At 39.8% G+C, this 17,154-nt stretch overlaps 1 protein-coding gene across 1 annotated transcript in view; it reads right to left on the bottom strand.

Annotated features, from left to right (window-relative positions):
• The window catches only part of RPA1 (replication protein A1, 70kDa), a 65,701-nt gene that overhangs the window by 21,364 nt on the left and 27,183 nt on the right, over window positions 1-17,154 (bottom strand). The window contains exon 5 of the mRNA XM_006863455.1: window positions 12,126-12,214. Within this exon, the coding sequence (XP_006863517.1) occupies window positions 12,126-12,214 (89 nt within the window). The remainder of the gene's footprint in view (window positions 1-12,125; window positions 12,215-17,154) is intronic.

Genomic DNA, 17,154 nt, shown 5'->3' with positions numbered 1-17,154 from the left:
CATTCGAGTAAAATAAATTTAACATAAAATGTTAAATTAATTTAACATAAAATTATAAATAATTATTATTATTTCTAAATTTTATAGTGAATTATGTGACAGTTTACATGGGAGAACATCAGTTTTACATTCATCCTATCGTGTATTGTTTCATTGCCATGGTTACAGTCCCCTCCATGCATCACCAATCAATGAAAGGGTACATCCTATAAGCCTGCTCCCCTCCACCTCACCCCGGTCATCAGCACACAGCCCCTTCTCCCTCCCTGGGTCCTGAGTCCCCAGCTGCTCCATCTCTCCATGTCATCATCTCTGCCTCCATCTCGGGGATCACTGCCTCTCTGGATAGGGTTCCACTCTCCACTCTTCTCCCTTCACGGTTCCAGGGACCTCTGCTCCTAGCCTGCAAAGTTAATCACTCCCCTCCTTGCCACAAAATGTCTACTTTTACATTTACAACCTTCACAATCAGTTCTGGTAACAGTTATTCACCCTTGTATCACAAGAGTGATACATTTCCTTTAATCAGTCCTGCCTAGACAGATTGGATACTACTCAGTGGAGATTCTACCTTCCTCCATGCCCTCTGGATCTAGGCTCCCTCTTGAAAGCTTGTAAGCCAGTCACTTCTTGCCTTTGTAGTCCCCCATTTTGGATAACCAATGTTCAAGTTGCCTATCCCTGTCTACTCTGTATATGGAGGGGGTGGGAATGATCCTTGCTGTAAAGATTTGTTCCCTCTTTTGAGCTTCTGCAGCCATAGGTGTAGGTCAAGTTCATCAAACTGTATCAGATTACTCTTTTTCCCCCTCTTCTTTCTTCTAGTTGAGCTCTGATCACCCAAGTCATTGAAGCCAGGTCAAGTGGGTATTACCTGCAAGTGTGGGTGCTCTTGTGGATATGCCCTCTCTTCTTATCCACTGGACACTTCACTCTCCACTCTAGTCCTCTGTGGCTATGTCACTGACTCTGGGCCCAAGGGTCCCCAGGTCTTGCCACACTGCTGGCCAACCAGGTCTCCACCTGGGTTCACAGGAGTCTACTGAACATTGTAGGGTTTAGCTCGTAGCCTCATAGCTGTTTTTCCCTCACTTCCCCTTGTCGGTGACGAACGTGGTCACCCATCAGAGCATGTATTCCCATTGAGTCTTAGTCTTGGAAGTGAAAAATTATTTAGTTCTGAGAGTTTTGGTGTGGTACTGTTAGACAAGTACTAGATTGCAAACTAAAAGGTCAGTGGTTCAAATCCATCAGCTGCTCCCCAGAAACAGACTCGATGGTTCTAACAACAACATGGAGAGAAAAAGTAAGAGGCCTTATTTACATAGAAAATAGATCAGATTGACAATGAAATTTTTGTTTTCTTTTTAGCTTTCTCATTATCTCTGAATTTACTAAGTGTCATATGAAATTGCAGGAAGAAATGCTCTTTTCTGACAATGTGCCGTGAAGGAACATCTTGAAATTCTACAGCAAACCTTTTAAGTCAGACGGGAAGAGATGAGTTACGCAGTAAACTGTATTGGGGCTAAGTGACTGGAAAGAGAGAAAACTATAGTTCTACCTACACACCTCATGAGATATAATCCTAAAAACAAAGATTTTACCCATCAAAAATGAAATAAAAAAAGTACACAAACCATACTATATTTCACCCCAATTCCTCCCTCTCAATATAATGAATGCTGTTGTTGTTAAGTACCATGGAGTCGGTTCTGACTCATAGTGACCCTGCACAGGGTTTCCGAGGCTGTAAATCTTACCGGCAGCAGAAAGCCTCATCTTCCGCAGAACTGCTGGTAGTTTCGAACTGCCGACTTTGGGGTTAGCAGCCTGATTTGTAACCATGACCAGTAATCATTAGAGCCATAGATTTACCACATCTCCAATTATATTCTATAATACCAGTTGCTGTTAATTTTAATTCATGGCGACTCTGTGTATCAGCATAGTACTGGGCTCCACAGCATTTTCAATGGCTGATTTTTTGGAAGTAGATCTCCAGGTCTTTCTTCTGAGGTGCATCTGGGTGAACCAGAACCACCAACTTTTTGGTTAGCAGCCAAGCATATTAACTACCGGTAACAGATACTAAGACATTAATAACAGCTAATTTATTACTTTATTTTACATGTGTACAATGTGCCAGATACAATACTCATATATTGACTATCTCGTTATTTGACATTTCACATTCATAACAATAGAAAATTTACTATCTATTTTGTACACTGATGACACACATCTGACCTGTGTGCATACAGAAAGGAAACTCGTGTGGGCATGTTATTGTACCACCTGGGAGGGAGAGTGGGGAATGGTCTCAGAGCCATCAGAGTGATGGGGGGAGTAGAAACGGGCTGGAGTAGGCCTGATCCTAATGCCAAACCCCAAAGGGCAGCAGGACTGGGATGAGTTATGGTCAAAAGGAGCCGTGAGATGGGGCACTCAGGTGCCCTAGGTCCATGGGACCTCATGTGAGCTGACAGGCACTGTGTAGCCCCTTGTGCTTCCTTGATGTTCTCCCTGGGCAGGTACAGGCTACCTGGAAGGGGGCGGGGTCAGTGAGTAAATGGCCAGCAGCAGCTGCAGTTTAGGGTCAAGGACAGAGACCAGGCCTGACTATCGCGGCTTCAGAGGGAGCTCTGAAGTGACTCCTGTAGACCTGGGGGTGGAGGCAAGGCTACCCAGGGAAGCTTAGGCAAGGGATCAGCAGGGGGACCAATGGACAGTATGTACCCCCCATCCTACCAAACCCAGGCCTTTCTGTCCATAGACAGGGAGTCCCTTTTGCCACTGACAAAGCCACCAAGGACATTTTGGGGTTGTTGGGGGATGAGCTCTCCTGTGGAAACATGGGGAGATGGTGGCAGCAGGTGACCTCAGCAGGGGCCCAGAGGGACATTCACAGTACAGGTGAGAGGGTGAAGTGGTCATTCTCCATTTATGCATAAGGCTGATTTTTGTATAAACAACCTGGTCTTCGAAACCTAACTGTTTTGATAGGTGAGGAGTGGGTGTGTATGTCATTCAATCTTGAGCTCTATGATATTGATACGATTCCCAAAAGTGATAGAGAAGTCAGATAATTTGCCCAATGCCACACAGTTAGGAAGTTTGGAACCTAGTTTTGACTGGATCCATCTATTTTACCACCACTATCTTAATTTTTAATGAAAACTTATTTCTAGCAGCTAAAACTATAATAATATAAAACGTGGTGGTGGTGGCAGCTGTGTGGTGTTGAGTCAGTTACGACACACAGTGACCCTGTATAATTTCTGAGGCAGTTCCAACACACAGAATCCCTATATAGAGTTTCCAAGGCTGTAAATCTTTATGGGAGCACAAAGCTTCATCTTTCTCCTGCACAGTGGCTGGTAGATTCGAACTGTTGACTTGCAGTTAGCAGTCCACTACACAACCCACTACACAACCAGGGCTTCTTATATAAACCATAATAACCATAATATCTGGTAATTAGGAAGAGCTACTAATCCACTTCCTAGAGCATTCCTTAACTTCTGCTTTGAACCATATTTGCAAATCTGGCAAAGAATACAAGGTATAGCCCTGAAACAAGTGGACAGTGTGGCTCCTAGTCCAGTCTATAGAGTCACAACTGTCCTTCCATTTTATGTACACAAACACAACAGCTAACCAGAAGGCCTGAAATAAACTCGGAGCTCTGGTAGCACAGTGGTTACGAATCGGGCTGTGAACCTCAGGGTCAGCAGTTCGAAACTACCAGCAGTTCAGCAGGAGAAAGATGAGGCTTTCTGCTCCCGTAGGATTTACAGCCTTGGAAACCCTGTACAGGGTTGCTGTGAGTCGGAATTGACTCCACGGCACATAACAACAATAGCTAAATAAAACAGAGCTCTGGTAGCGTAGTGGTTACGAATCGGGCTGCTAACCTCAGGGTCAGCGGTTCGAAACTACCAGCTATCTCATGGGAGAAAGACGAGGCTTTCTACTTCCGAAAAGAAGCGACTCCACAGCACATGACCACCACCATCGTAGCTAAATAAACATCTTTCTGAAAATTAAAATCCTACCCTGTAGCAGTAATGCAGATTCAACTTCTGACAATCTTCTGCTTTGTGTGGCCTTCAAATCATATCATTCTAGTAAAAAGGCCATAATTCCAAGACGCTTTTGCTCTAGTTTCATAGCACTGGCTCCGAAACATGAGAGAATAGGTATTTAACAACCCTCTAGTTACTGCACTTGCATCTAAATTTTTTAAAAATTTATCATTATAATGACACCAGCAGAGAAAAATCTACTAACAGACTATGGAATATGCAAAGTAACAAAAACTCTATCCCTACCACTAAGTGCTTTCTTAACAATTTTAGAAAATATACTTCATTTCAAAATTAAATAGGATCTTTGGTGTGGCGCTGTAGGATAAGCACTGGGCTGCTAATGGCAAGATCAGCAGTTCAAACCCACCACCTGCTCCTCAGAAACCCTACACTGGACAGCTATGCGTCAGAACTGACTTGAAGGTACATAACAGCAACAACAACAAAAGGGAAGCATCAGGTGAGAAATTAATGTCTAAGTAAACTATGGTTAGAACAGTGTAGGACATTTACATAGGACAAACACACTGGGGGGGGCACTAAAATTTTCATGGAAAAATGTAATGAAAAGATTGGAATTTTCCCATAATCTTATTTTTTTTAATTTTTATGTAAGGTTTTTATTGTGGATTGAGTAAGTTTACAGGGCAGATCATCAGTTTTACATGCACCAAATCATACACCTTGTTTCATTACAATGATTATAATCCCCTCCATGTACACCAGTTAACAGTGTTTTTCTTTATTCACTTTAGCTTTTTTTTTTTTTAAACACTCAGGCATATAAAATAATTTACACCAAAGGACACATTCTGCAAGTTTGCCACCCGGCCACCAGCTCTCAGCCCAGAGTCCTCAGCTGCTCCCTCTCTCCATGTCCCCATCTCTGCCTCCATGCACAGAGACATTTGAAACAATTTCATTCAGAAAGAATTGAAAAAGAAATCAAAATTTCATAAAAATGTTCATAGTAACAAACCAGCAACAATGCGGCTACCCATAAACTGGATCAACAAAACTGCTACCTACTAGAATACGGGAGAACCAAGTTGGTGCTAGACAAGGGTAGAGGTGTCAGGTCATGGGAGAGGAGCTGGAGATATCAGATGCTTGCCTCAAACAGTACCCATAATCTTTTTGATGGCCCCTTATATTGGCAAAAATACATCTTGCAAAACAAGGGAGATTTAAAAGCATCCATTATTGTAAGAAGCAAACTAACTGTATTTGAATCTTTGTAACATAACTATAAGAAAATTACAATGTACATTTTAGAATTCTTTTATTTTCTGGATGAAGTTAGCCAAATAACTTTATTGGTCACATGTGCTATGTCAGTGGTTCTAAATTAGATGCTATAAGGATACAAACCTATACAGCACTTTCCCTAGATTTCACAACAGAAAATTAGAAACCATTTCTATGAAATACAATTTAAGACAGCAGTCACTGTAACAAAGCTATTTCCATTGATGGCCCAAGTAACAAAGTGTTATTGACCTGGTTACAATGAAACTCAATAGCAAATAATCCTGAACAGCAAAAACCTTCCTGCATCCCTCTGCTCTTTAACAGACCCTGAAGAAAGGGATGGGCCATGGAGCTAGGCATTCAGACAAAGGAGCTGATTCCATAGTTCTATAGTTCTGACCCCAAACAGTAATATCTCCATCTTTATCTCAAACAACACTTTTGTCCTTGACACCCAAAATACCCAGAGCAACCATTCAATTATATACAAAGCTAAAACCACATTTAAAACCTTGTCAAAGGTGATCAAGTTAGTATAGTCATTTCTCCCTCTACACTATTACACCCAAAAATTGCATACAGATGCCAAGCATTCCCTTTCTTTAGTTCTCCTTCCGAGAAGCTGAGAGTATGAGAAGCAACGTGCTCATTTGAAACCCTTACTGCTGCAAACAAATGTGTGTTCCAATGTAATATTTTAGGATTTTACCTGAATAGGCTCTAGCTTTCCCTTTCTAATTTACAGCATTAAAATCACTATAATTGTGTGGATATAATTAAATATCTCAAAGGTTCCAGTTGTTTAGTTAACATAAAAAAAAAAAAAAAAAAAAGACCAGGTTTACTGGTCAGAAAAAGAAGTGAGGAACCTGAAACTATGGCCCTCGCCCACCTTTCAGGTCTGGAATGGAACTCACCCTCGTGACCCAATTTTCACCCAAGGAGTGGACAGGTTTATAAAGGGTGGGTCAACAACACTAGTAAGGTATGCTCACCATGTAATGGATAATCATTCAAAATCAAAAGGACAATCGTTTTCTAAGGAAAAGTGGGGGGAAATGCAATCATCGAGATGAAGCAAAGTGTATGATTTGATGAATGTAAAGCTGATGATTTTGTCTGTAAACCTTCACTGAATTGACAATAAAAAGTTACAAAAAATAAAAATTAAAAAACAATCCCACAATCATAAGACAAAAGCAGTGTGAATGCTTTAAAATGTAAAAAATGAAGTCATACAAGTATTAGACTAAAATTTTGGAGCAAGGAAGACCTTTTTAACTGAGTCAAAATCCAAAAGTCTTAAAGAACACACTGTATATTCAATTACATAAAAAATAAACCACAGCTGCACAACAAAAACCACCATTGCAAAGTCAAAGACTCACGTCAGAGACAATGGATTAACCCCCAATTTTCAAAGAACTCCTAAAAATTGAGAGGAAAAAGACCAGCAACCTAGGAAATATAGGAGTATAGCACTCAGTTCACAGCAAGCAAAAACACAAAGGCTCTGAAACCCATGAAAAGATATTGACTCCCATTCAGAAAACAAATTAAAAATGACATTAAGGTACCCTTTTCACCTTCAGATATCTAGAAAGTCAAATGTCTAACTCAGCATGGCTGGGAAGAAACTAGTATTTTCCCGCCTCACAGGTGGGAATGCAAAATGATACCACTTATCCTACAGAATTTATTCAACCGGATCTACCAACCACAGATACATTATCCACTGACTCAGCCATCTCACTCCTCGCAATCTAAGTCCCTTCTACCCATACACCTGCATACCTATACAGCGACTCACTGTAGCACTGTCTTAATAGCCAGAGCACGAAAACAACTCAAGTGTCCATCAATAAAAGCTGGTTAAATACATTATGGAATAGCCACACAACTGAATACTCTGTAGCTATTTTTAAAAATGAGAAGAAGAAGAAAAAAAAAGATGCAAGACGCAGGGCAGTGTATATACTATGGTGTCTTTTGCAAGAGCAAGGTGGAATATGGAAGATAAATATATCATATTTATACTTGGTTATACTTGCAAAAAACACCACCTGAAAGTTAAAATCCAAAATCAAATCCTAACCGAAATCCTCTGCCATTGGATTGATTCTGACTCATAGTGCCCTTACAGGGCAGAGGGGAACTACCCTATAGAGTTCCAAGGCTGCACATTCTTACAGAAGCAGACTGCCATTTCTTTCTCCTGTGGAGTAGCTGGTATGGGTGAGTCCAAACCACTGATGTCTGCTTAGCTACCAAGAATGTTACCTACTGTGCTCAAAGAGAAAGTGTTGCTACGTGCCATCAAGTCAGTTCTGGCTCAGAGGGGCCCTGTATAGGATTTCCAGGGAAAACCTTTCAGTTAGCAGTCCAGTGCTTATCCTATAATGCCACACCAGGACCCCAAAACATAAAATGCTGCTGTGGTTATTAAGTGCCATTGAGTCGTTTTCACCTCATAGCAAAAGATAAAACCAAAGCTGTGGGTTAATGCGCTAGACCTTGAAGTCAGTTTGAACCACACGGTCAGTGGGTCAAGCTCACCAGCAGCGCCTTGGAAACACTATAAAGGGTCACTGTGAGTCGGAACCAACTCGATGGCACTTAACAACATCATAGATGGCAGTAATTGGTAGGTACAGGGTGGGAGGAAGTAGGGGTAGGAGCAAGCTACCTCTAAATATCATTTTTGAAGTTTTAACTTTTGAAATCACGGAACTATATACTTATTGCAAAACAAAAATAAAATTAACATCTATTAAAGAAAACAGATGTCTGGTTATGTTACTAGTATTTAAGTTTTTAAAAAGAATATGCTAGTTTTGATGAACAAATATGCCAACATGAAATAACTCCTAATTATATATATTCTTGTAACAGATTCACGCTCATCATCTTTTCCAGTGAAACATATTTTTTGCAATAGGCAAGAAGTTGATGTGAGGGTTAATGTGTAAAGGTGTGGGTACAATGGAGAGGGTCCTCATTTGGAAATCAGGAATTCTGAATTCTCGTTCCGAGAAGCAACTCATTTGCTGCTGTGATCTTGGGCAAGTCATTACATTGTCTCAGTCACCTTTTTTTCTTATGATGAGAACAACTGACTTCTAAGATAGCCCCTTCCATCTTTAATATTCTGGAATTGTGCTGACACTATGCGAGGGTTCAGGCCTGAGCTTCAGGTAGGAAAACAAAAACGGTACACAGTTTGCCTTCAGCACAAGAATAAGTATGATTAAATGTTAAGGATACTCTGAAGACTACGTCCAATAGACTTAAATTAAGACAGTGAATTTGTGTGCTTCAGTAGAAATCACCTAAGCACCATTTTCTATTAGGAACAACAGCGACAGTCTAATTTTAACCAGAGCAGCTATTTCTTGGAGTAAAAAAAAGAAAAAAAAAAATCCGACTCAATTTTCTACTGAGAAATCATTTGGGAAGGAGGAAATATGCAGTGGACAACTTCAAATAATGCTTAGTTTAGATTTTACTTATATATTTATTTATATTTCATTTAGGTAATGCTCAGAAGACAGGCGTGGTAATCTATTTCCAAAGAATCCGCCACTAAAATCTCTATGGAGCACAGTTCTACTCTGACACACGTGGGATAGTCAAGAGTTAGAATCAACTCAACGCAATAACTGATATGAAAGGGCTTCAAAATGTTCATAGAAAAATATGGAATTATAAGATAATGGGAATTTTCCCCACACACTTCTTAAACCCTATTGTATACTATATCCTTTGACATCTTTACACTCTCTGGCTGAAAGTCTATTTTAGTTTTTAAATTTTACAACTGTAATTAAAATAGTGAGTAAGTTGTTGTTACTGTCGTGTGAAGTGCCGTTGAGTCAGTTCCAACCCACAGTGACCCTGTATAGGGTTTCCAAGGAGGAGCTGGTGAGTTTGAACCATCAACCTTGCAGTTCAGCGCATTAATTCACAGCATCATGCCAGGAGTCCAGCAAATATAAGCTATGTTTAATAAATTATACATTTCTTTAAACATGGGTCCTCTCCATAAATTACATCAGAAAAACTTTCTAAATACTTATGACTGCTCATCATCGCTTAATGGCTTTAGATTTCGTTAAAAATATAGCTGTAAATAAAAAACAAAATTATCCATTTCTGATTAAGAAGTCAGTCTGAAAATGTAAAAATGATTTGAAAATATAGTCAGAGCTTTCTACAGGTTATGAAGAAAATTTAAATACATAACTAAACAAATACACATTTTATTGTAAAATAAATTAAGTCAGACTGGATAAGCACTGGACTGTCAACTGCAAAGTTGGCAGTTCAAACCCACCAGTTACTTCTTGAAAATCCCTATACAAGGTTTCTATGAGTCTGAATCAACTCAACAGTACTTAACATGCATACACCTACACACAATCATTTAAGAGTTCTGGTGTGGCGTTATAATATAAGCACTGGACTGCTAACCTCAAGGTTGGCAGTTCAAATTCACTAACTGCTCCTTGGAAACATTATCAGGGTTGCTATGAGTCAGAACTAACTCAATGGCACAAAACAACAACCACTAAACTGTGCAATCTATTCTGATGCTGGCATGTAATTCTGCCAGCTGCTCCTTGGGAATTCTATAAAGAAAGGGTCGTTATGAGTTGGAACTCATAACAACCTTTTGAAAGTGTTGAAGATCAAAGATGTCAGCTTGAGGACTAAGGTGTGCCTAACCTAAGCCATGGTATTTTCAATAACCTCATATGCATGCAAAAGCTGGACAGTGAAAAAGGAAGACCACAGAAGAATTTATGCTTTTGAGTTGTGGTGTTGGAGGAGAATATTGAAAGTGCCACGGGCTGCCAAAAGAACCAACAGATCTGTTTTTAGAAGAAGTACAGCCAGAGTGCTCCTTGGAGGCCACGATGGCCAAACCTCATCTCTTATATTTCTGACATTGTTGGGAGGGACCAGTAGTTGGAGAAGGATATCATGTTTGGTAAGGTGGAGGGTCAGAGAAAAAGTGGGAGACTCCCAAAGAGATGGATTGGCCACGTGGCAGCATCAATAGGCTCAAGTGTGGCAACAACAGTGAGGCTGGCCCTGGTTCAGGCAGTGTTTCATTCTGCTCTGCATAAAGTCGCTATGAGTCAGTGCCGACTCGATGGCACCTAATAACAACATTAAGTCAAATATTGAAACGGAAAAACAAAATCAAGAAAGAGCAGCATAAAGGTTTTATTTAGAAACATAAAAGATAAAATGGAAGCAATATCAGTAAGAATTAAAAGACTGAGTTTAGACAGGAACTAGGGCTGCTCTTTTGTTTGTTTTTAAGTCCACACCTTGCAAAGGTATTTGACATTTAAAACTAGATAAAGGACAAGATCTAGTAACAGACCAGATTCACTCTCCCACGTAAAACAACAAAACCCCACATAAAACCTATGAAACAAACAGGTTTCAAGTCATTGGACATTAAGCAATGAAGGACAGTGACCCTTGAGACACAGGAAACAAACAGGTAAGTACGCCTGTTTGTGGACTTGAGAGTTCCTCAGTGGCAGCACAGGGAGGAACCTCAGAGTAGAGAGATGAGAGTCAAAAGGACAGCAAGGCTGTCAGAGTCCTCAAAACAGAGACCCAGAGAAGACAGAGCCACACAGATTTCTTTAATTTCAATGCAGAGGGGAATTCTTTATGTTTATTATTTTGATGGTTTCATGTTACAACATTTCCAAAAATTTCACCTGGAACTTATTTTGGTATAAAAAGAGGCTCCAACTTTATTTTTATTTAACTTAGTAGGACAGGCAAGTTTTCTCCTGTTACGGTGCCAGTGATTTGATAACGAACTCTTTTTTCCTGATTTCATTGTGCTTTTCTATATACTTCCTCAAAAAATAAAAAGCATCAGTAATTTTACCAAGAGATGATCACTGTTAACTAAAGAACGTTATACACCCGCTCCTCACATATTGATATGGTTAGAGTCCAGAGACCAGGATGTTAAGTAAATATTGGCATCATGCAAACCTGGAGGATGACTACATCACTATGTTGTTAAGTGCTTTTGAGTGAGTCGATTCCGACCCATAGCGACCCTGTATAGGGTTTCTGAGGAGCAGCTGGTGAGCTTGAACCACCGTCCTTGCAGTTCAAACGGCTTTGCAGTCTGGCGCATTAATCCATAGTGCCACACCAGGACTCCACATCACTATATATTTTGCCAAATTACATAATTACATAACTGTCAAAAATTTATCAATACGTATCTGCCAAACTACTGAGAATCATGGTCTAGCCGAGATGACACATAACCTTAACCATCACAGCAAGTGTTATTCTCACCTTGCACCTTGGCACTCATTACTGCCAGATGCACATTATTAATGTGTAAAACAGTCAGGTAGTAGATTTTGCTACTGTAGTAAATGCAAAATGTTGGATAATGAGATAGTTGGTAAGTGAGGAATAGGTATATACTCTTTTTCAATTCAATAAATATTTATAATCTTAAAACACATTTCTCACTAATATTATTCATTTATTTTTCTGTCTACTGTAAGTGGGATCTTTTCCCATTATATGACCTAATTTTTCCCCTTTTCTTCGTACAAGCCCTAACATGATTTTATCAGTATTGAAAAAAACCTGGCAAATTACCTAGCTCCTACACACCAAATTCATCACTGTTTTTAAAAACAAGTAAAGCTGAATACTAAAAGGTAGAACTCCAGATCTAGACAGAGATAGTCAATTAAGTGCAAAAATCCATAAAAAGTGTTTTACCTTCATTATAGGGCAATGGATTGCCAATCTTTAATCCAACTGCTTCTGCCGATTTCAAAATGTTTAACTCCATCAAAATAACTACTCTCCTAAAAGACAAGCAAATACAAACAAGTTAGGATAAAAAAATAAATTAAGGCCTTCAAATGATGAGCTATTAAAAAGCTTTTCCCCAATGATCATTTTGATAAAACTATTTCCCTTTCTCAAATGTTTTTCATTGCTGAATAACTTGAGAAATATACACTATCAATTCCTATACAAATATTTCCCTTAATTGTTTGCTGTAACATTATCAAGGCTTTTATGATTATAGGGTTTTCAATTCTCATCGACTTCCTGAATTAAAATGCAGTATCCTTACAAAATACCATATCTTCAAGGAATAACTGACAGGGTAAGAATTTAGATTAACACAATATGTGTTACAAAGAGATGATCTGTTTTCAAAAACATATACTTTCCTAAACAATTACTTTTTCCCATGAGAATCAAGACAGAAGATTCAATAATAAATATAAAACCTTGTAGTCTTTGGCTATCTAATGCTTCCCAATAACCCAAAGGTTCTTGGTGGTCTGGCCTTTGGAACCTTTCTCTCCAGCTCATTCCACACCACTCACACTATCTCTGTAGAGGTTCTGTTTATTCTCAGTTCTTGGTATACAAGGAGGCTTCAAACAGTTTGTGGAAAAATGACATTACCATTTAATTCTATTTTTCCATGAACTTTCTGAAGCTCCTTTGTATGGTGGACTCTTTCCTGCTAAGGTTTCTGTACAAATTGCTCTTCTCTCTGCCTGCCATCATTGTTGAGCTCTCATCTCAAACAGCACTTTGAAATTTCCTTAATCATGCTTCATTGTTGAACTGTCTCCTACAGCCATGATTTCTCTCCTTCACGGCATTTCTGTTGGTTTTTAACAGTAGGTTTTTTAGCTATTTATTATCTTTTGTTCCTACATAGTTGCAACGAGGGCCGCAATCCCCCAGTGCTTAATACAGTGAATGGTCCACCATAGTCAATACACACTCGACAAAGAACATGACAATATATGCATTTAAAAAATTACTGTAAGCAGAAAAAAAAAAAGAACTGCATTAAGAAAAAGAAATTTGAGGGGAACACACTAGAGGCAGGAAGACTAGTTAGGTGAGAAGAAATGTTAGTAGCCGGAAATAGGGTAGTGGCAGTGCAGATGAAAAATGTACATCGTTTGCAGTAATATTTAAACAATAATAAATCCAACTTTATCATGTTATATTCTTTAAATAGCTTGATGGCTGTATTTCGGATTTTTACATACAATTCATCAGTCTGTACTACTCTTACCAAGTGTCACATCAGGGTTATGTTACTTCAGTAAAGTAAGCTTTACACTACCTATTCTTGTAAACTAGATTTGTTGTTGTTGTTATGTGCCTGGAGTTGGTTCCGACTCATAGCGGCCCTGTACAAGGTTTCCGAGGCTGTAAATCCTTACGGGAGCAGAAAGCCTCTTTCTCCCGCGAAACAGCTGGTAGTTTCAAAATGCTGACCATGAGATTAGCAGGCCGATTCGTAACGATTACGCTACCAGAGCTCATAGGAAATTAGATATAGTCCCTGTAAAAAGAACTATATGATACTTTTTGTTGTGTGCCATCAAGTAGATTCTCACAGCACACCTACAGAAGAGAGAACTGCCCCACAGGGTTTCCTAGCTGAAATCTTTGTGGGAACAGGTATCACCAGGTATTCTCTCCCATAGAGCCATGGGTTTGAAGTGCTAACCTTCAAGTCAGCAGATAAGCATTTAACCAGTGCATCATCAGGACTCCTTGAGAGATACTTCTTATTGTTACATGTCATTGAGTTAGTTCTGACTCATGGTGACCCTTTATGTAGTGTTTCTGAGGAGCAGCTGGTGGGTTTGAACTGTCTTGGTGGTAGGTATTAACAACCTTCCAAAATAATCTAAATGTTTTCCATTGACACTGAGTCAATTCCAAGTCACAGTGACTCTATGAGAAGAACTGCTTCACAGGGTTTCTCCAAGGCTGCAAAGTTTTATGGAAGCAGACTTCCATATCTTTCTTCCATGGAGTGACTAGTAGGTTCAAGCCTTCCAGCAAAACTTAGCCCACTATGCTATCAGGACGCCTTCAAATTATTTCACATATAAAAATGGAAGGCTTATCAATCATTTAGTATTACTCTAATATCAAAACCTGAGAACACATACACACACAAAATCAAAACTAATTTCATCTTGTAATACATATACGTACATCTTAAATAAACCATTAGCAAGATAAATCCAGCAGCATACAATTCAGATTATGAGAGGGCAAAATAACTGACCTGGCTTCTTCAACAAATAAATAGTAATTGGGAAAAAAAGGGATCTGGAGAAGAAACTTTACAAAGAAACTTACAGAACTATTATCAGCCCAAAGAGAACAAATCTTTACAGCGAGGATCACTCCCAGCCCCTTGATACACAAGGTTGACAGGGATGGGCAACTTACATGGCTACCCAAAATGGGGTTGCTACAAAGACAAGAAGTGACTGGCTTACAAGCTTTCAAGTGGGAGGCTAGTTCCAGATGGGGCGGGGGAAGTTAGCATCTCCGCTGAATGGTTTCCAATCTGTTGGGATAGGGCTAATGAAAGGAGATGAGGATAAGACTCTTATGGTACAATAGTGAATAATTGCTATCATGACTGATTGTGAGGGTCGGAAATGTAAAGGTAGATGTTTTATAACAAAAAGAGGGGAGTGATTGATTTTGCAGTCCAGGATCAGAGGTCTCTGGGACCAACAAGTGAGAAGAACAGAGAGTGGGACCCTACCCAGAGAAGCAGTGATGCCAGAAACGGAGGCAGAGAAAATGATGTGGAGAGAGGAAGCGGCTGGGGACACTGGACTCAGGGAAGAAGAGGTGCTATGTGGTGACGGCTGGGGGGAGCAGGCCTGTGGAGTATACCCTTTGGTTTGATGATGCACGGAGGGGATTATAATCATTGCAATGAAACAAAATACAATAGGATGCATTTAAAACTGAAGTTCTCCCATGTAAACCCACATAATTCACAAAAACTAAAGAAAAACCGAAACTATTATCAGCCCACTGTAAACCTTTGTGTAAAGTTCATCTGAATTGTTAAATATATATGTACGTGTGTACATAAATATATATATTTAAAATTAATATCCATTTGACCCTTGAACAACCCCCATGCACTCAAAAGTCTGTATATAATTTTGACTCCCCAAAAACTTAACTCTTATTGACTGGAAGCCTTGCTGATGAATCTCAACAGTCAATTAATATCTTTTTTTTTTTTCTTAAATATTTCATTGTGAATTATGTGATAGTTTACATGGGAGAACATTAGTTCTACATTCATTCTATCGTATATCGTTTCATTGCCATGGTTACAATCCCCTCCATGCATCATCAACCAACCAAAGGGTATACCCTGCAAGCCTGCCCCCTGGTTGTCAGCACACAGTCCCTCTCCTCTCTGGGTATAAAGTCCCCAGCTGCTCCATCTCTCCACGTCATTGTCTCTGTCTCCATCTCAGGCATCACTGCTTCTCTGGGTAGGGTCCTGCTGGAGTCTCCACTCTTCTCCATTGATGGTCCTAGGGACCTCCGCTCCTAGATTGAAAAGTTAATCACTCCCCTCCTTGCTATAAAATGTCTACCTTTACAATTCCAACCCTTACAATCAGTCCTGATAACAATTATTTACTATCGTCTCATAAGAGACCTATCTGCATTTCATTTCATCAGCCCTGCCTAAACAGATTGGACACTACTCAGTGGAGATTCTACCTTCCTTCATGCCCTCTGGATCTAGGTTCCCTCTTGAAAGCTTGTAAGCCAGTTACTTCATGCCTTTGTTCCCCCCACCACCACCACCATTTTGGGTAGCCAATGTCCAAGTTGCCCATCCCTGTCTACTCTGTGTGTGGAGGGGGAGGGAATGATTCTTGCAGTAAGGATTTGTTTCCTCTTTTGAGCTACTGCATCCATAGGTGTAGGTCAAGTTCGTCAAATTGTATCAGATTACACTTTTTTTCCCCTCTTCTTTCTTCTTCTAGTTGAGCTCTGGTCATCCAGTCATTGAAGCCTGGTCAAGTGGGTATTATCTGCAAGTGTGGGTGTTCTTGTGCATATGCCCTCTCTTCTTATCAGCTGGACACTTCACTCTCCACTCTAGTCCTCTGTGGCTGTGTCACCGACTCTGGGCCCTAGAGTCCCCAGGTCTTGCCACACTGCGGGCCAACCAGGTCTCCACCTGGGTTCACAGAAGTCTATTGAACATTGTAGGGCTTAGCTCACTGCTTCATTGCTGTTTTTCCCTCACTTCCCCTTATGGGTGACAAGCGTGGTCACCAATCAGAGTGTGTATTCCCACTGAGTCTTAGTCTTGGAAGAGGGTTTGCACTGAGGGGACCCAACCACTTGCCTTGATGTCTCCTGGGCAAGCAACTTGCTTGTTCTTGTAATAACAGGCTTTGAAACAGTCTACTGTTTTGTTTAACACCTATTTTTGTATGTTACGTGGATGAGCCTGAATGGACTGAATGGCACTTAACAACAATGTGTTATATAATGCATCCACAAAAACTCCACTTTCAATATAAAATTTTAAATGTATTTCACAAAAAGTGCAAGGCTTTCACATCTGCTGGCATAGCTGCAATGACCATACTTCCTTTGATTTTTACAATGGTCCTTAAACTGCATTCATTTACTTGAAATGGCAGGCAGCTGCAGGTACACAACAAGCACTTCAACTTTTTCTCGTAAAGGCATGACTTCTCTGCTGCTTGGGAGCACTTCCATCATCAGTAGTGGCACTTTGAAAGGTTTCATGGTGTTATTCAAAGTTAACGATATTGCACAAAACAGGATGAAAAATACGCAAGAACTGTGAGAGATCACTTTTGTGGAATACAACTTATTAGAGAGACAATGTGCTCATGGAAGATTTGTGTTGAATGGCATTAAAGACAAAATATCCACATATAAG

The sequence above is a fragment of the Chrysochloris asiatica genome, unplaced genomic scaffold (assembly GCF_000296735.1).
Source record: "Chrysochloris asiatica unplaced genomic scaffold, ChrAsi1.0 scaffold00054, whole genome shotgun sequence".
In the NCBI taxonomy this organism is placed as follows: Eukaryota; Metazoa; Chordata; class Mammalia; order Afrosoricida; family Chrysochloridae; genus Chrysochloris; species Chrysochloris asiatica.
The sequence above is the reverse complement of the archived record's forward strand: the minus strand, read 5'-3'. Positions and strand labels throughout refer to the sequence as shown.